At 39.8% G+C, this 11376-nt stretch overlaps 1 protein-coding gene across 1 annotated transcript; it reads right to left on the bottom strand.

Moving 5' to 3' along the window:
• Window positions 1-2199: 2199 nt before the first annotated feature.
• On the bottom strand, window positions 2200-3932 carry LOC140833047 (UDP-glucuronate 4-epimerase 6-like). Its single transcript, XM_073197439.1, is given in 2 exon segments — window positions 2200-3577; window positions 3580-3932. Coding segments are annotated over 2 exon segments (1371 nt in total). The 5' UTR covers window positions 3832-3932; the 3' UTR covers window positions 2200-2458.
• Window positions 3933-11376: the final 7444 nt, after the last annotated feature.

An 11376-nucleotide genomic window follows, 5' to 3' on the forward strand; every position in this document is an offset into this window, starting at 1 on the left:
CATTTAATACCTCTTATTTCATTTTCTGGACAATTAGTCAAAAAATGACCTCTTGCTCCACATGTCCAACAATTACAATATTTAAAACTTTCATTGGTTCGAGTATGAGCTCTTCTGAAATTTTTCTTCGCAGGTGTTCTTCCTGTGCTTCGAGAGGTACTCGATGCTTGGGATGATATTCTACTTCTTGATGGTCCACTTCTTTGTCCAGATTTGTAAGTTCTGGCTTTTTGTCTAGACCAAACTGTTCTTGGTTTCCAAGAAGTTCTTCCACTTCTAGCATACGAATGAATTCTAAAACTTTTCCTCTTATGCTTCTGTGGTTTACTTCCAATAATCGTTGGAAGATCATTTTCTTTGCAACACAAAGGAGTTTTTTTATTGATACCCTTGAAGCGTTTGTAATTCTTTTGTAATGTTGCCATATGACATTATTTTGCCAATTTTCCTTTGAGAAAAGAGGCTCTTCATGCTAATGTATCTGAATTACCAGGGACGTATTCTCTTATGAGCATTTCTCTCCAGGGACTTGGCATTTTAGCGAAGAAAAACTGCATAGCTATATCTTCTTCGACTTCTGAATTCCTATCTATATTTAGTGAATGACATAATGTATTCCTAAACATATGTCATGTAATTCAAGACGATACAGATCTTGAGTATATTTCTTCCTCTTATCTGTATCTTGACTGTTAAAATAGTCTACTCCTATAAAATGTGCTTTAAACAGGGTAGTCATTTTTCCAGCGATCTCGCCGAGAGATTCTTCTGCTAGGATTGACTCTTTAGTTTTTAATGAAGTCATGTCCCAAGCAATTTTAACTGATCTCATAAGATTCATTTCTAACAGTTTAATAAATCTTTTTTTGTTGAGATCAAGTGTTCCTGCGACAATTATCATAGCAGATGTCCAGTCATCTATGAGATCTTCTCTATTTTTTAAATCTAATACATCAAGGTTAAGCATAACCCCATAAGGATGTATAGGTTGTAAAATAGTTTTTCCATAGTGTGTCTGGTGCAAGAGAATTTGACTTCTCCTTGTCCTTGTTCTCGCTGGGTGTGATGCTTCACCAGTATGGAAATTGGGTTAAGATTCTCTCATATTTATATTCTGAGATCCCACATTTTCCCTTGGTGGTTCCTGAGAAGATGACCAGGTTATAGCAGGTGGTTCACCTCATGCTGTATTCATCTTTAGATCTACAACTTTGAGATTTGCAAACGATTCTGCAAGCTCTTGTAGATCCTCTAGACCAATCCTTTCTAAACTTGTCATCAGATCAATTTCTTTTCTGAGACAGATCTAATTAGATTGATCATCTTTTTTTCAGTCAAAGGTTTTGACACCACTTTGGTTATTCCTTGTTGATGTAACAAAGGTTCAGTACCACCTTCCTCCTGAAGTTCTTTTACTAGAACTTTATTTTTGTTCTAGTTTTTGAATTCTTGTTGAATATCCTTTAATATTCCAAGAATTTCTTATTCGTTTTCAAGGATTTTTTCAACTCGTTGAGGTACAAAGTATAGCATATTGCCATAATTTTGTGACGTTTTCTAGATTTCCCTAAGATCTGAAGAGAGCTTAGAGGAATGTGGTACTATATCCAAAAACTTATTAGATTGAATCATAAGTTTACCTAAGGGTGCTCTATCATCTCTTTCTGCTCCTGATATATAACCAAGGTTAGATGCTCTTGTGTATATTCCAAAATCTTAGAATAGTTCTTGTAAATTATTTTTCTCGAACCTGAGTTCGGATTCATAATTTTTTTCAATATTCTCCTCCTCAAACATTTAATTACTTGATAATAATAAATTTTGTGTTTGAAATAATTTTATCTAAGTTCTGATACCATTTGTCCCTAGGAAAATCGATCATTATAATATGTAAGGGTGTTTTTGTCAATTTTAAACTATTTAGGGAGTTTGGGCCAAGTTTTTGGGGTATACGGGTGAATGCTCTGATACCATTTCTCCCAGGAAAATCGGAGTTAGGATTCATACGCATTTTTCATTATTTGCCAAACTTATTCTTTGGGGAATTGAAATTAGTGTGCAATACATGACTATGTAGTATGTAATAAATGTAGCAAAAAAAGAGTCTGAAAATTAGGACCAAATATATCATAGTATGAGCAGGGAGATCGATTTCATTGGTCACATATTTAATATATATAATCAGAGAACAAATAAAAATTATATAATTCAACCTTATTTCATCTTTAAATTAAAAATACATCATAATACAATTCCAAATTCACAGATTTACACTTGCCTTTCGTTTTTTTTGTGTAAAAATCTATGACCTATATATTATACTAGTTACAATAATTTATGACATTAAATGGTCCAAATAAACAGACACATAAGAAATAAAAATTTAATATGTGGAAAATTAAATAAAAGTAAAATAAAAATTTAAGCATGGCCTGGCTTCCCATGTGATGATGGAGACTTATGCTTCCTCATTGGTCGAGGAGTCACTTTCCTTTTTTACCCTCGATTCGATCCCATAATAACTAACGTACCACTTGACGAACTTCCTCAATCCGGTGGCTAAGTCGGTGGTAGGCTTGTACCCGAAGTCCCTGTACGCCAGGCTCACGTTAGCATGCGTGAACGGAACGTCGCCGTTTCGAGGCATTTTGATCACGTGCTTCTTCGCCTTCGCGCTCAGCAAACTCTCCAGAATCCCGACCAGTTTCCCCACCGTTACCGGAGAGGTGTTCCCTAGGTTGTACACCCTCAGCTGTGCGGCCCCTCGCTTCTTTCCGCCGCTTCCGGTGCTCTTCTCCGCCGTGTCGAGAGCACCGACACAGCCCTTCACTATGTCGTCTATGTACGTGAAATCACGCGCCACCTCCTTGTCCTCCTGCGTCACGTAGACATTGATTGACTTGCTCTGGAGGATGTCCTTGGTGAAGAAGAAGTACGCCATGTCGGGCCTTCCCCACGGCCCGTACACGGTGAAGAATCTCAACCCTGTTAAGGATAGCCCGTATATATGATTGTAAGTGTGGGCGATTTCTTCGCCGGCCTTTTTCGTGGCGGCGTATAAGCTTGCCGGCTGATCTGTACGATCCGTTTCAGAGAATGGAACCTCCGAATTCAACCCGTAAACGGAGCTCGACGAAGCCCAAACGATTGCCGGCTGAGGATCGGCGGATTTAGCGACCTCCAGTAGATTAACAAAGCCGGCAACATTGGAGTTGACGTAGGATAGTGGGTTTTGCATAGCGTATCGTACACCAGCCTGAGCCGCCAAGTGTAGAATGTGCGAAAACGGGACGATATCAAACAATTTGGTCAGCAATTCAGCATCGTTAATGTCCCCTTCCACAGTGAAGATCTCGTGCTTTTTTAGCAGCTTTTGCCGGGCCCGTTTCAGGGACGGATCGTAGTACGAGTTGAAATTATCAATACCCAGCACACCGTCCCCGCGTTTTTTAAGAGCTAAAGAGCAATGCGATCCAACAAATCCGACGGCTCCGGTGACCAAGACGGAGAACCCGTTTGGCCGTCTGGGAGTGGAGGAGTGGCGGACCTGTTTCTCCCAGGTGGCGCCACTGCCATAGAAGCGGATGAGAGGAAGTTGTTGGTGGCGTGAATGTGGTGGTTTTCGCCGGAGAGAGGCGGGTAGTTGAGCGTGAAGAAGAAGATCAAAACCAAGGCGACTAGAAGGGTCACACGGAAGAGGAGCTTGGAGGAAGCTTGGAGGAGTTTGGTGCTGTTCACGCGGCGGATGTAGCTGTTGTAGCGCTCGAGCTTGGTGGTCTTGCTGGTGTCTGGCGGCGATGATGAGCCGCCGATCATCGTATGGTATTGCATTTGCAGTGTGGAGTTGGAAAGCTTTATTAGTTTTGTTTTTTAGGAGAAAAGAGGGATGGATGAATGAATTATAAAGGAACGAGCTTTGGAGGTTGGGGATGGGGATCTCATCAAATATTAATTACATCAAACCTATAAATTTATTTATATCTAAAAAAATTGAAATTCAAACTCCTACATATACAAGTTTATAAATGTAAGGTGTAATTTAAAGATGGTTATATGATAAGCCATTATTATTTAATGCTAAAGATAAAAAAAATTATATATATACTATAACGATATGACAAAAACTTGTGTGAGACAATCTTACTAGTCGTATTTTGTGAGACGGATCTCTTATTTGGATCATCCATTAAAAAGTATTACTTTTTATGTTAAAAGTATTACTTTTTATGATGAATATCGATATGGTTGACAATTCTCACAAATAAAGATTCATGAGACGGTCTCACAAAAGACATACTCTAACGATATTTACGACAATTATATCGTGATATTTTGTATTGAATTTTAATGATATATTGATAAATGAATTTTTTGTTTTGTATAAATTTGATTATAAATGTAAATTCTTATTTAAATTATAAAAATTGATGCGGTACAATAAAATAATACAAATAAATATCTTCAGGCATACTTTTAGATCTGTTTCATTAAAATATAGAACAACGTATGCTGAATAAAATAAAAATTTGTGGGATTTGTTATTTTACAATATCAAAATAAGATTTTATAATAAAGAAGAACGACAATTCTACTGAAACAGCTTGAAAACTAATAAACAACTAATTCTTTAGCATCTTCTAAGCTCTTGACAATTGATAGTCAAATACTTTTTTCAAAATCATAAGCTCGATCTTGAAAATGATTTGAGCCAAACATCCTTTACGAACAAACGAATGTGAATATTTTTAAAATTTTCAAATAAACTTTTTTTGTGTGGGGTTTATTGAATTTAGATTAATTAATATGGAACGAGCTAGTTTTCTTTTGCGAAATATGTGGAAAAATTAACACGCACAATATAATATACTATTCTAGTAAGAGTGAGTCTCATGTGAGACCGTCTCACGGATTTTAATCTGTGAGACGGGTCAACTCTACCCATATTCACAATAAAAATTAATATTCTTAGCATAAAAAATAATATTTTTCATGGATGACCCAAATAAGAGATCCGTCTCACAACTACGACCCGTGAGACCGTCTCTCACAAGTTTTTGCCTTCTAGTAATGACATAATGTAAAGATTTGATTTATTCAATATCATGAATAGTGAGTGACACACATTAGTTATGTAAACAGGTTCACTTATAAAATTTAGAATTTTGTGATATATAAAAATCAGTAAACAATATTGTAATAAGTTGGTCGGAAGATTAACAATCTACTCAACGAGGCATATCGTATGATGGTAAAGAGTGGAAATTTTTAACTATTTTTAGGTATCTTTTGGCGTGGATGATAAAATATTAACTGATAATTCAGCACTAACAATTATCTTATGTAAATGTATTGATTTATCATCCTTGTGTTAATTTTTCTCTAAGTTTTCTGATGCAATTTAAAGGAGAAACAAATTATCTAGTTGTGGACTTGTTGGAGATGAATCAAGAAGATCATTCGTATGAAATACTACAAGAGTTATCTCCGTCAATTCTGAAATAGTTGGTGTCTAAGTGGTTTTTTTACTAAAAGTATATTTATAAACGTCATATGAATGTTTATTTTCGTTCAAACCAAAACGTTATTTGAATTTCAAATTAAAAATTTTGAAACTTTCACTGCGTTTTGGACACGAGAAAACCGATTTTCAATATATGTGTGAAAACACCGAAATCTAATGAAAAATGATATCACGTGTATTGATTAATATTCATCATATGAGCATTATTATTATTCATCGATAGAGATCTATTTGAATTAAATTTTTTGCGTAATAGTTAAAATATTAAATGGAATAATCTTTTCTCAACAAGTTCTAAGTTTCAAAATATACTCCTCCAATGAGTATGTGATGTAATAAACTATATTGAAGAACATTGAATATAGGTGTAGCTGGTTTATTTCGCATTCAATTGGGATTATTAACGTTTTTTTTAAGAGTAAAATTCAATAGCATTCATATAGAAAACATATCGGAGTGTACATTTTTTCACGGAAGAAGAGAAGTAACATCCACAAAGTCTATACTTCTCATATTTATTATATACTGACAGGCTAATATATGTGCAACTTCATTTACAGCCCTAGAAGGGGAAAATTCGAGTGCCTGCAGGGGCAGATCCAAGGGCCAGAATTTTTCTGGCCCTTGGTTTTTTTTTTTTTTTAAAAATTTCTTCCCCCCCCCCCCCCCCCCCCTCATGAAATGATCTGGACCGTTGATTGGGGTATCGACCAAACCCCTAGAAGGCATGACAGTGAAATGCGCAATGATTGCGTGCGGATTCGACTGATGTTTGCAACTAACACATAAAATAATAGTAAGACGGTTTTACACTGTCAATTTTATGAGATGAATCTTCTATTTGGATTATCCATGAAAATGTATTATTTTTTATTCAAAAATATTACTTATTATTATAAATATGACCGTCTTACAATAGATATATTATTTAAATTTAAATTGTTATCTATTTAATATATCCTACTAATTTTTTGTATATCATCCATAAGATAGATTATGACATGTCCTTGTGCAAACTATCATTGATATTATCCAGGTAAATCGAGTGAGCAAAGTCGGGGCAATATACTGGATGAGGATATAAGTGTTGTTGTTTAGGAAAGTGAGCAAGGAAATACAACTTGTGATGAAGTTATTTCTCTATAATATGGCTTCAACGGTATCTTGCAGACAATGAGATGAACTCGTGAATGGGCGCCAGAAGAGTGTCAGGCATAGCCACTCCGATGTTTAAGTCAGCAGATGAAGAAGAGTAAAATGACGGTATATGTGTTGATATACATGAGTGATTGAGAATTCAAAATTCCAGAATCCAGGCTCTTTTAAATGAGGTGCATACCTGCTATTTATAGGAAGAAATCTCATTATTACCTTGTTATTTACAGTGCTAAGTATGATTAGGTGGCTGTCCATACCCTGCTTCTGATGACTTCCCTGACACACCAAACCCATGTATTTTTTACAGTAATGATTGTCAAGCATAAGGTTGTCCATACTGATACACTAGAGTCCGGTGCCCTTCTCGAGGTAATCCGAGTAGGAAGTTCCCAGGAACTTGCATGAGAGTCCGGGCTCCTGAATGCCCGGGGAAAAAATGTCCCGTGCATCTCCCTACCCAACTGCTGAAGAAAGCACTTCTGCCTATTGACTCTGATTTAAGCTATCCATTTAGTTTCCCGAGTCACGCTCTTATGGGGGTATAACCACCCATCCCTTAAATAGTCGGGCTAGGGTCTTACTTGTTGTCCCGATCAATAATGATTGGGATTCGATAGCAAGAAATCAAATAAAACATCGGGGGCTTCAAATATCCCAGAGATGGGATGAGGTGTCGGGAGCTTCAATCTCTCGGGCTTTTAAATAAGATACAGGGGCCTCGTGTCACCCGGCCTTTGAATAAGATGTCGGGACCTCGTGTCTCCCGGACTTTGAAAAGATGCTGGTGACTCTTGTCTCCCGGACTTTGAAAATATTTTTATCGTTTAGTCTTCTCGGACAATAGAGATAATGTCATGATGACGTATGCCCAAGAATTCCAACGGTCCGAAACTGTTTTGTATTCCCAGATTATGATAAGTCTGACGCTTCAATATCTGTGCACGTCCTTTCACCTTCCTACACAATTTCCAAGATGCCTCTTGACTTTCCGATTAAACTATAGATCAATGGTTGAGATCCTCAACCTATATATAACAACACACCCCATTCATTTGTCACTTTCTGAAATTTCGAATTTCTCTCAAGATTTCTCGATGCACGGCGCTTTCATCCAACTCCGACGAACTTCCGACCACCAATCCTTGGCTTCAATCTAAATTCGTAAGTTTTCTGCCATTTTTTCTCTTTAGAAATGTCGAATTCCACCTCCTCTACCTCCAGAGCAAATGCGCGAGGCTCGTCTAGCTACGAGTCCACCGCGATGCGCTCCTATTCACCTCCTTCTTCTTCCCCACCGCCCCTTTTACGCCCAGTTTTCTAAAAGGTCAAAAACCAAAAAATCCAAGACTTCTCTCTGGCCCTTCCCAAGCTCTGAAAAATGGTAAGGGTCAGGGAAAAGTCCGAGCTTCCTCCCCACCCCAGTCTGATACTCCGAGAGTTCCGTAGTTCGCTTCAATGAGCAGCACTTTGCTCTCAGATAGCGGAGGAGGAGCTCAGGACCCTTGGTTCCATCCACTCTTCTCACCAAATTTTGATACCCGGCCCCTCTGGTAGGGCCAACAACCCCCCTATCGGCTTCACCACTTTTTTCCGGGACCAAGTCAGAAACGGTTTTCGGGTCCCTGTCCCTTCTTTCTACACAGAGGTCGCCAAGTTTTTTGGTGCACCCATTAACCAATTTCATCCCAATTCTTTCCAGATTACGACATCGGCCTATGTATTTTTCAAGATGCACAATCATCTTATTAACCCCTTAGTTCTTCACTATTTCTTCGTTTGCAGACTGGGAGATAATGCCTTATCCCTGTCTGGTTGGCTAAATGTCTGGTTCCTTGAAGATATCACTTCTTCCTAGAAGGGATGGAAAGGATGATTCTTTTTCATTCACCTCCCGACCCCTCTTGCTTGCCTAACCGGCTTTCTCCCTTCTCTCCCCCCGCAATCTGCCCTTCTCCGAGCTTACAAATTCGAAGACCCTTTTCTCCGAAGTCAAACTTTGGTAGAGAGTCACAAATACTCTTCTTCCACCCTCATCTCGGATGAGAATTTGATTGCCTATGGGTTGAGTGCCCGGGCTGAAGACCCGACTGACCGAGGAATTGATGAAGTGGCTGGCTCGGGCGCTCAACCCAGTAACTTTCCTCTTTTTGAAATCCTTTTTACTTTTTCTTGTTCTATTTTTCTTACCACCCTTCCTTTCTCTTGTGCAGGTAATAACAGAGATGCTAGAGGCATTTGCCAGAAAATTGGCGGCCGAGAAGGCGGCCAAGGAGAAGAACATGGCAGCTCGTCGAGCAGCTGCCGAGAAAAAGATACTGGCTGAGGAAGGAGGTAGCCTGGCAGGCTGAATCTGCCCAGGAAAATACTCAGAAGGGAAAGGGATGCGTCTCGACTGACTTCCAAGAAGATTCAGAGGACCACGTTCCTCTCCTACAAAGGAAGCGAAAGGCTGCAACAAGCCCGGAGCTAATTCTACTAGAGAGCAACAGAGAGGGAGACCAGGGCACCTCTCAGACCACCCGATCAACCCCTCCTCAGCAAGATGGGCCTCTCCACGAGCCCCTTCAATCTGAGCAGCCTCTCCTTCAGGCTGAAGTAGCTAACCAGGGCAATCTCTTCCTAGAGGGAGCCACTCCAACCGGGCTTAAGCTCTTCAAATAGATGCTCATTCATGCCGAGGAAGCACACCTGAAGAGCTCCCGGCCTGTCGCAAAGCTTTTTGAAGGATGCAACCGGATATTCTCTGTAAGTTCCTGATCAATATCTCCCTGCTCCTCTTTTCTTTTTCTCTCTGTTTTTTTTTACTAACTCCTTCTAAACATGGTGTTCAACTGCTAATCTCGACCATCGAAGAGGTAGCTGCCGCAACCACCATTTCTAATAATCAAGCCCGACAATTCCAGGAGACCCAGGGGCGACTACAGGAGGAATTGTACCGGGCTCGAGGCACTCATGAAGATTAAGTGGCCGGTTTGTGCTCTTCTTTGGACAAGGCCAACCAACTGTTGGAGAAGGCACGACACGACATCAATGAAGGCCTCATTCGGGAGGAGACTCTGCAAGGGCAATTTTCGATCCTTGAAACCAAGAGTAAATCCTTGTCTGAGGCAATGGAAAGACAGATGTTCCAGGCGGAGGCTGCGGAGAGGGCCCTGACTGCTGCTGAACAAAATAAGGAGCAGCTACAGGCCTCCTTCCTTCTCTCTCCAGAATTCAAGGCGGCCGTAGAAGATCGGGCTTATCCCCTTTCAAGACCGGCTTTGACAAATGCCGAGAACAATTTGAAGAGGCCAGGCTCTTGCCTAAGGATAGGGAAAACTTTCCTGACTTCGGACAAGCCATATCATCTTTCCCAAAAATGGAAAACAGGAGAAGGAGGAGGCCGAAGAGGAAGAACAGCAAGGGTCTGAAAAAATAGATTTAGAATAGGCTTGTAATTTTTTCTTTTGTTGTAACCTTTAGCCTCCGAGCTCTTGCATTAATGAAATCCTTCCTTTTTAAATATTGTGTTTTTCCCCATTTCCCTTCTATCATAACTTCATAACCGGGACTTAGAAAATTTAATCACGAAATGCTCATGAATGATAAAATTTAAAAAAATAAGTGTTGGATATTAACCGGTCACTTCAAATAAATAGTTGAGATGTTGAGCCCTGGGCTGAATAAAATCCCTGTAGATAGTAAAATGATCGAGGTGTACAACCTCTAATTCAGGGTAAAGGGCCCTGGATTTTTTTCAATAACTAGAGTACAGAACCCTGGGTCGGGATCATGTCCTGGAACTTGTGAATGGTCGAGGTGTGTTACCCCGAGCCAGGGTGTAGAGCCCTGGGCTTATTAATAACCAAGGTACGGAGCCTTGGGCCAGGGATCATATCCCAGAACTTGGGAATGGTCGAGGTGTGGTTCCCCGAGCCAGGGTGTAGAGCCCTGGGCTTATTAATAACCAAGGTACGGAGCCTTGGGCTGGAGATCATGTCCCAGGAATTGGGAATGGTCAAGGTGTGGTGCCCCGAGCCAGGGTGTAGAGCCCTGGCCTTATCAATAACCAAGGTACGGAGCCTTGGGCCGGTGATCATGTCCAGGGACTTTGTAGATTAACCGGGGCCTCGTACCTCCTGGGTTTAGATATAATATTCTTACACTTTCTGAGAAGAAAAGAACTTTCATTATGTCTTCAAACAAATAATTATGTCTTTCAAGCATAATACTTTTTTAAATTAAATATATTCCAGGGTCTTTTGAGAGAACTTCCTTGAGCATCCTCTAAATGAAAAGCTCCCGAGCTAACTTTCAGAGTTTTATTAAAAGGTACTTCCCACCGAGCTTCCAATTTTACGACATCTCTGGCTGGATTGAATTTTTTCATCACCAGATCTTTTATCTGAAAGTCTCGGATTCGGACTCTCTTGTTATATGATTTCATAACCCGGCCTCGATAAGCTTCCATTCGAATCAGAGTCTGCTCTTCCTTCTCTTCTACTAAATCCAACTCCATTGCCCGGCTTTGATCATTGTCACCGGTTAAGATTCTACCCAGGCAGAAGATTGTCTGATTTCAACCGGCAAAGCTGCTTCAGAACCATATACCAGATTAAACAGAGTCTCTTGAGTAGGTGCTCCGGGAGTAGTTCTGTATGCCAAGAGAACACTAGGCAATTCCTCCACCCTGTTTTTCCTTTGCCCTATAGCCTAGT

This window comes from Primulina eburnea, chromosome 5 (genome assembly GCF_022965805.1).
Source record: "Primulina eburnea isolate SZY01 chromosome 5, ASM2296580v1, whole genome shotgun sequence".
NCBI classification, from domain to species: domain Eukaryota; kingdom Viridiplantae; phylum Streptophyta; class Magnoliopsida; order Lamiales; family Gesneriaceae; genus Primulina; species Primulina eburnea.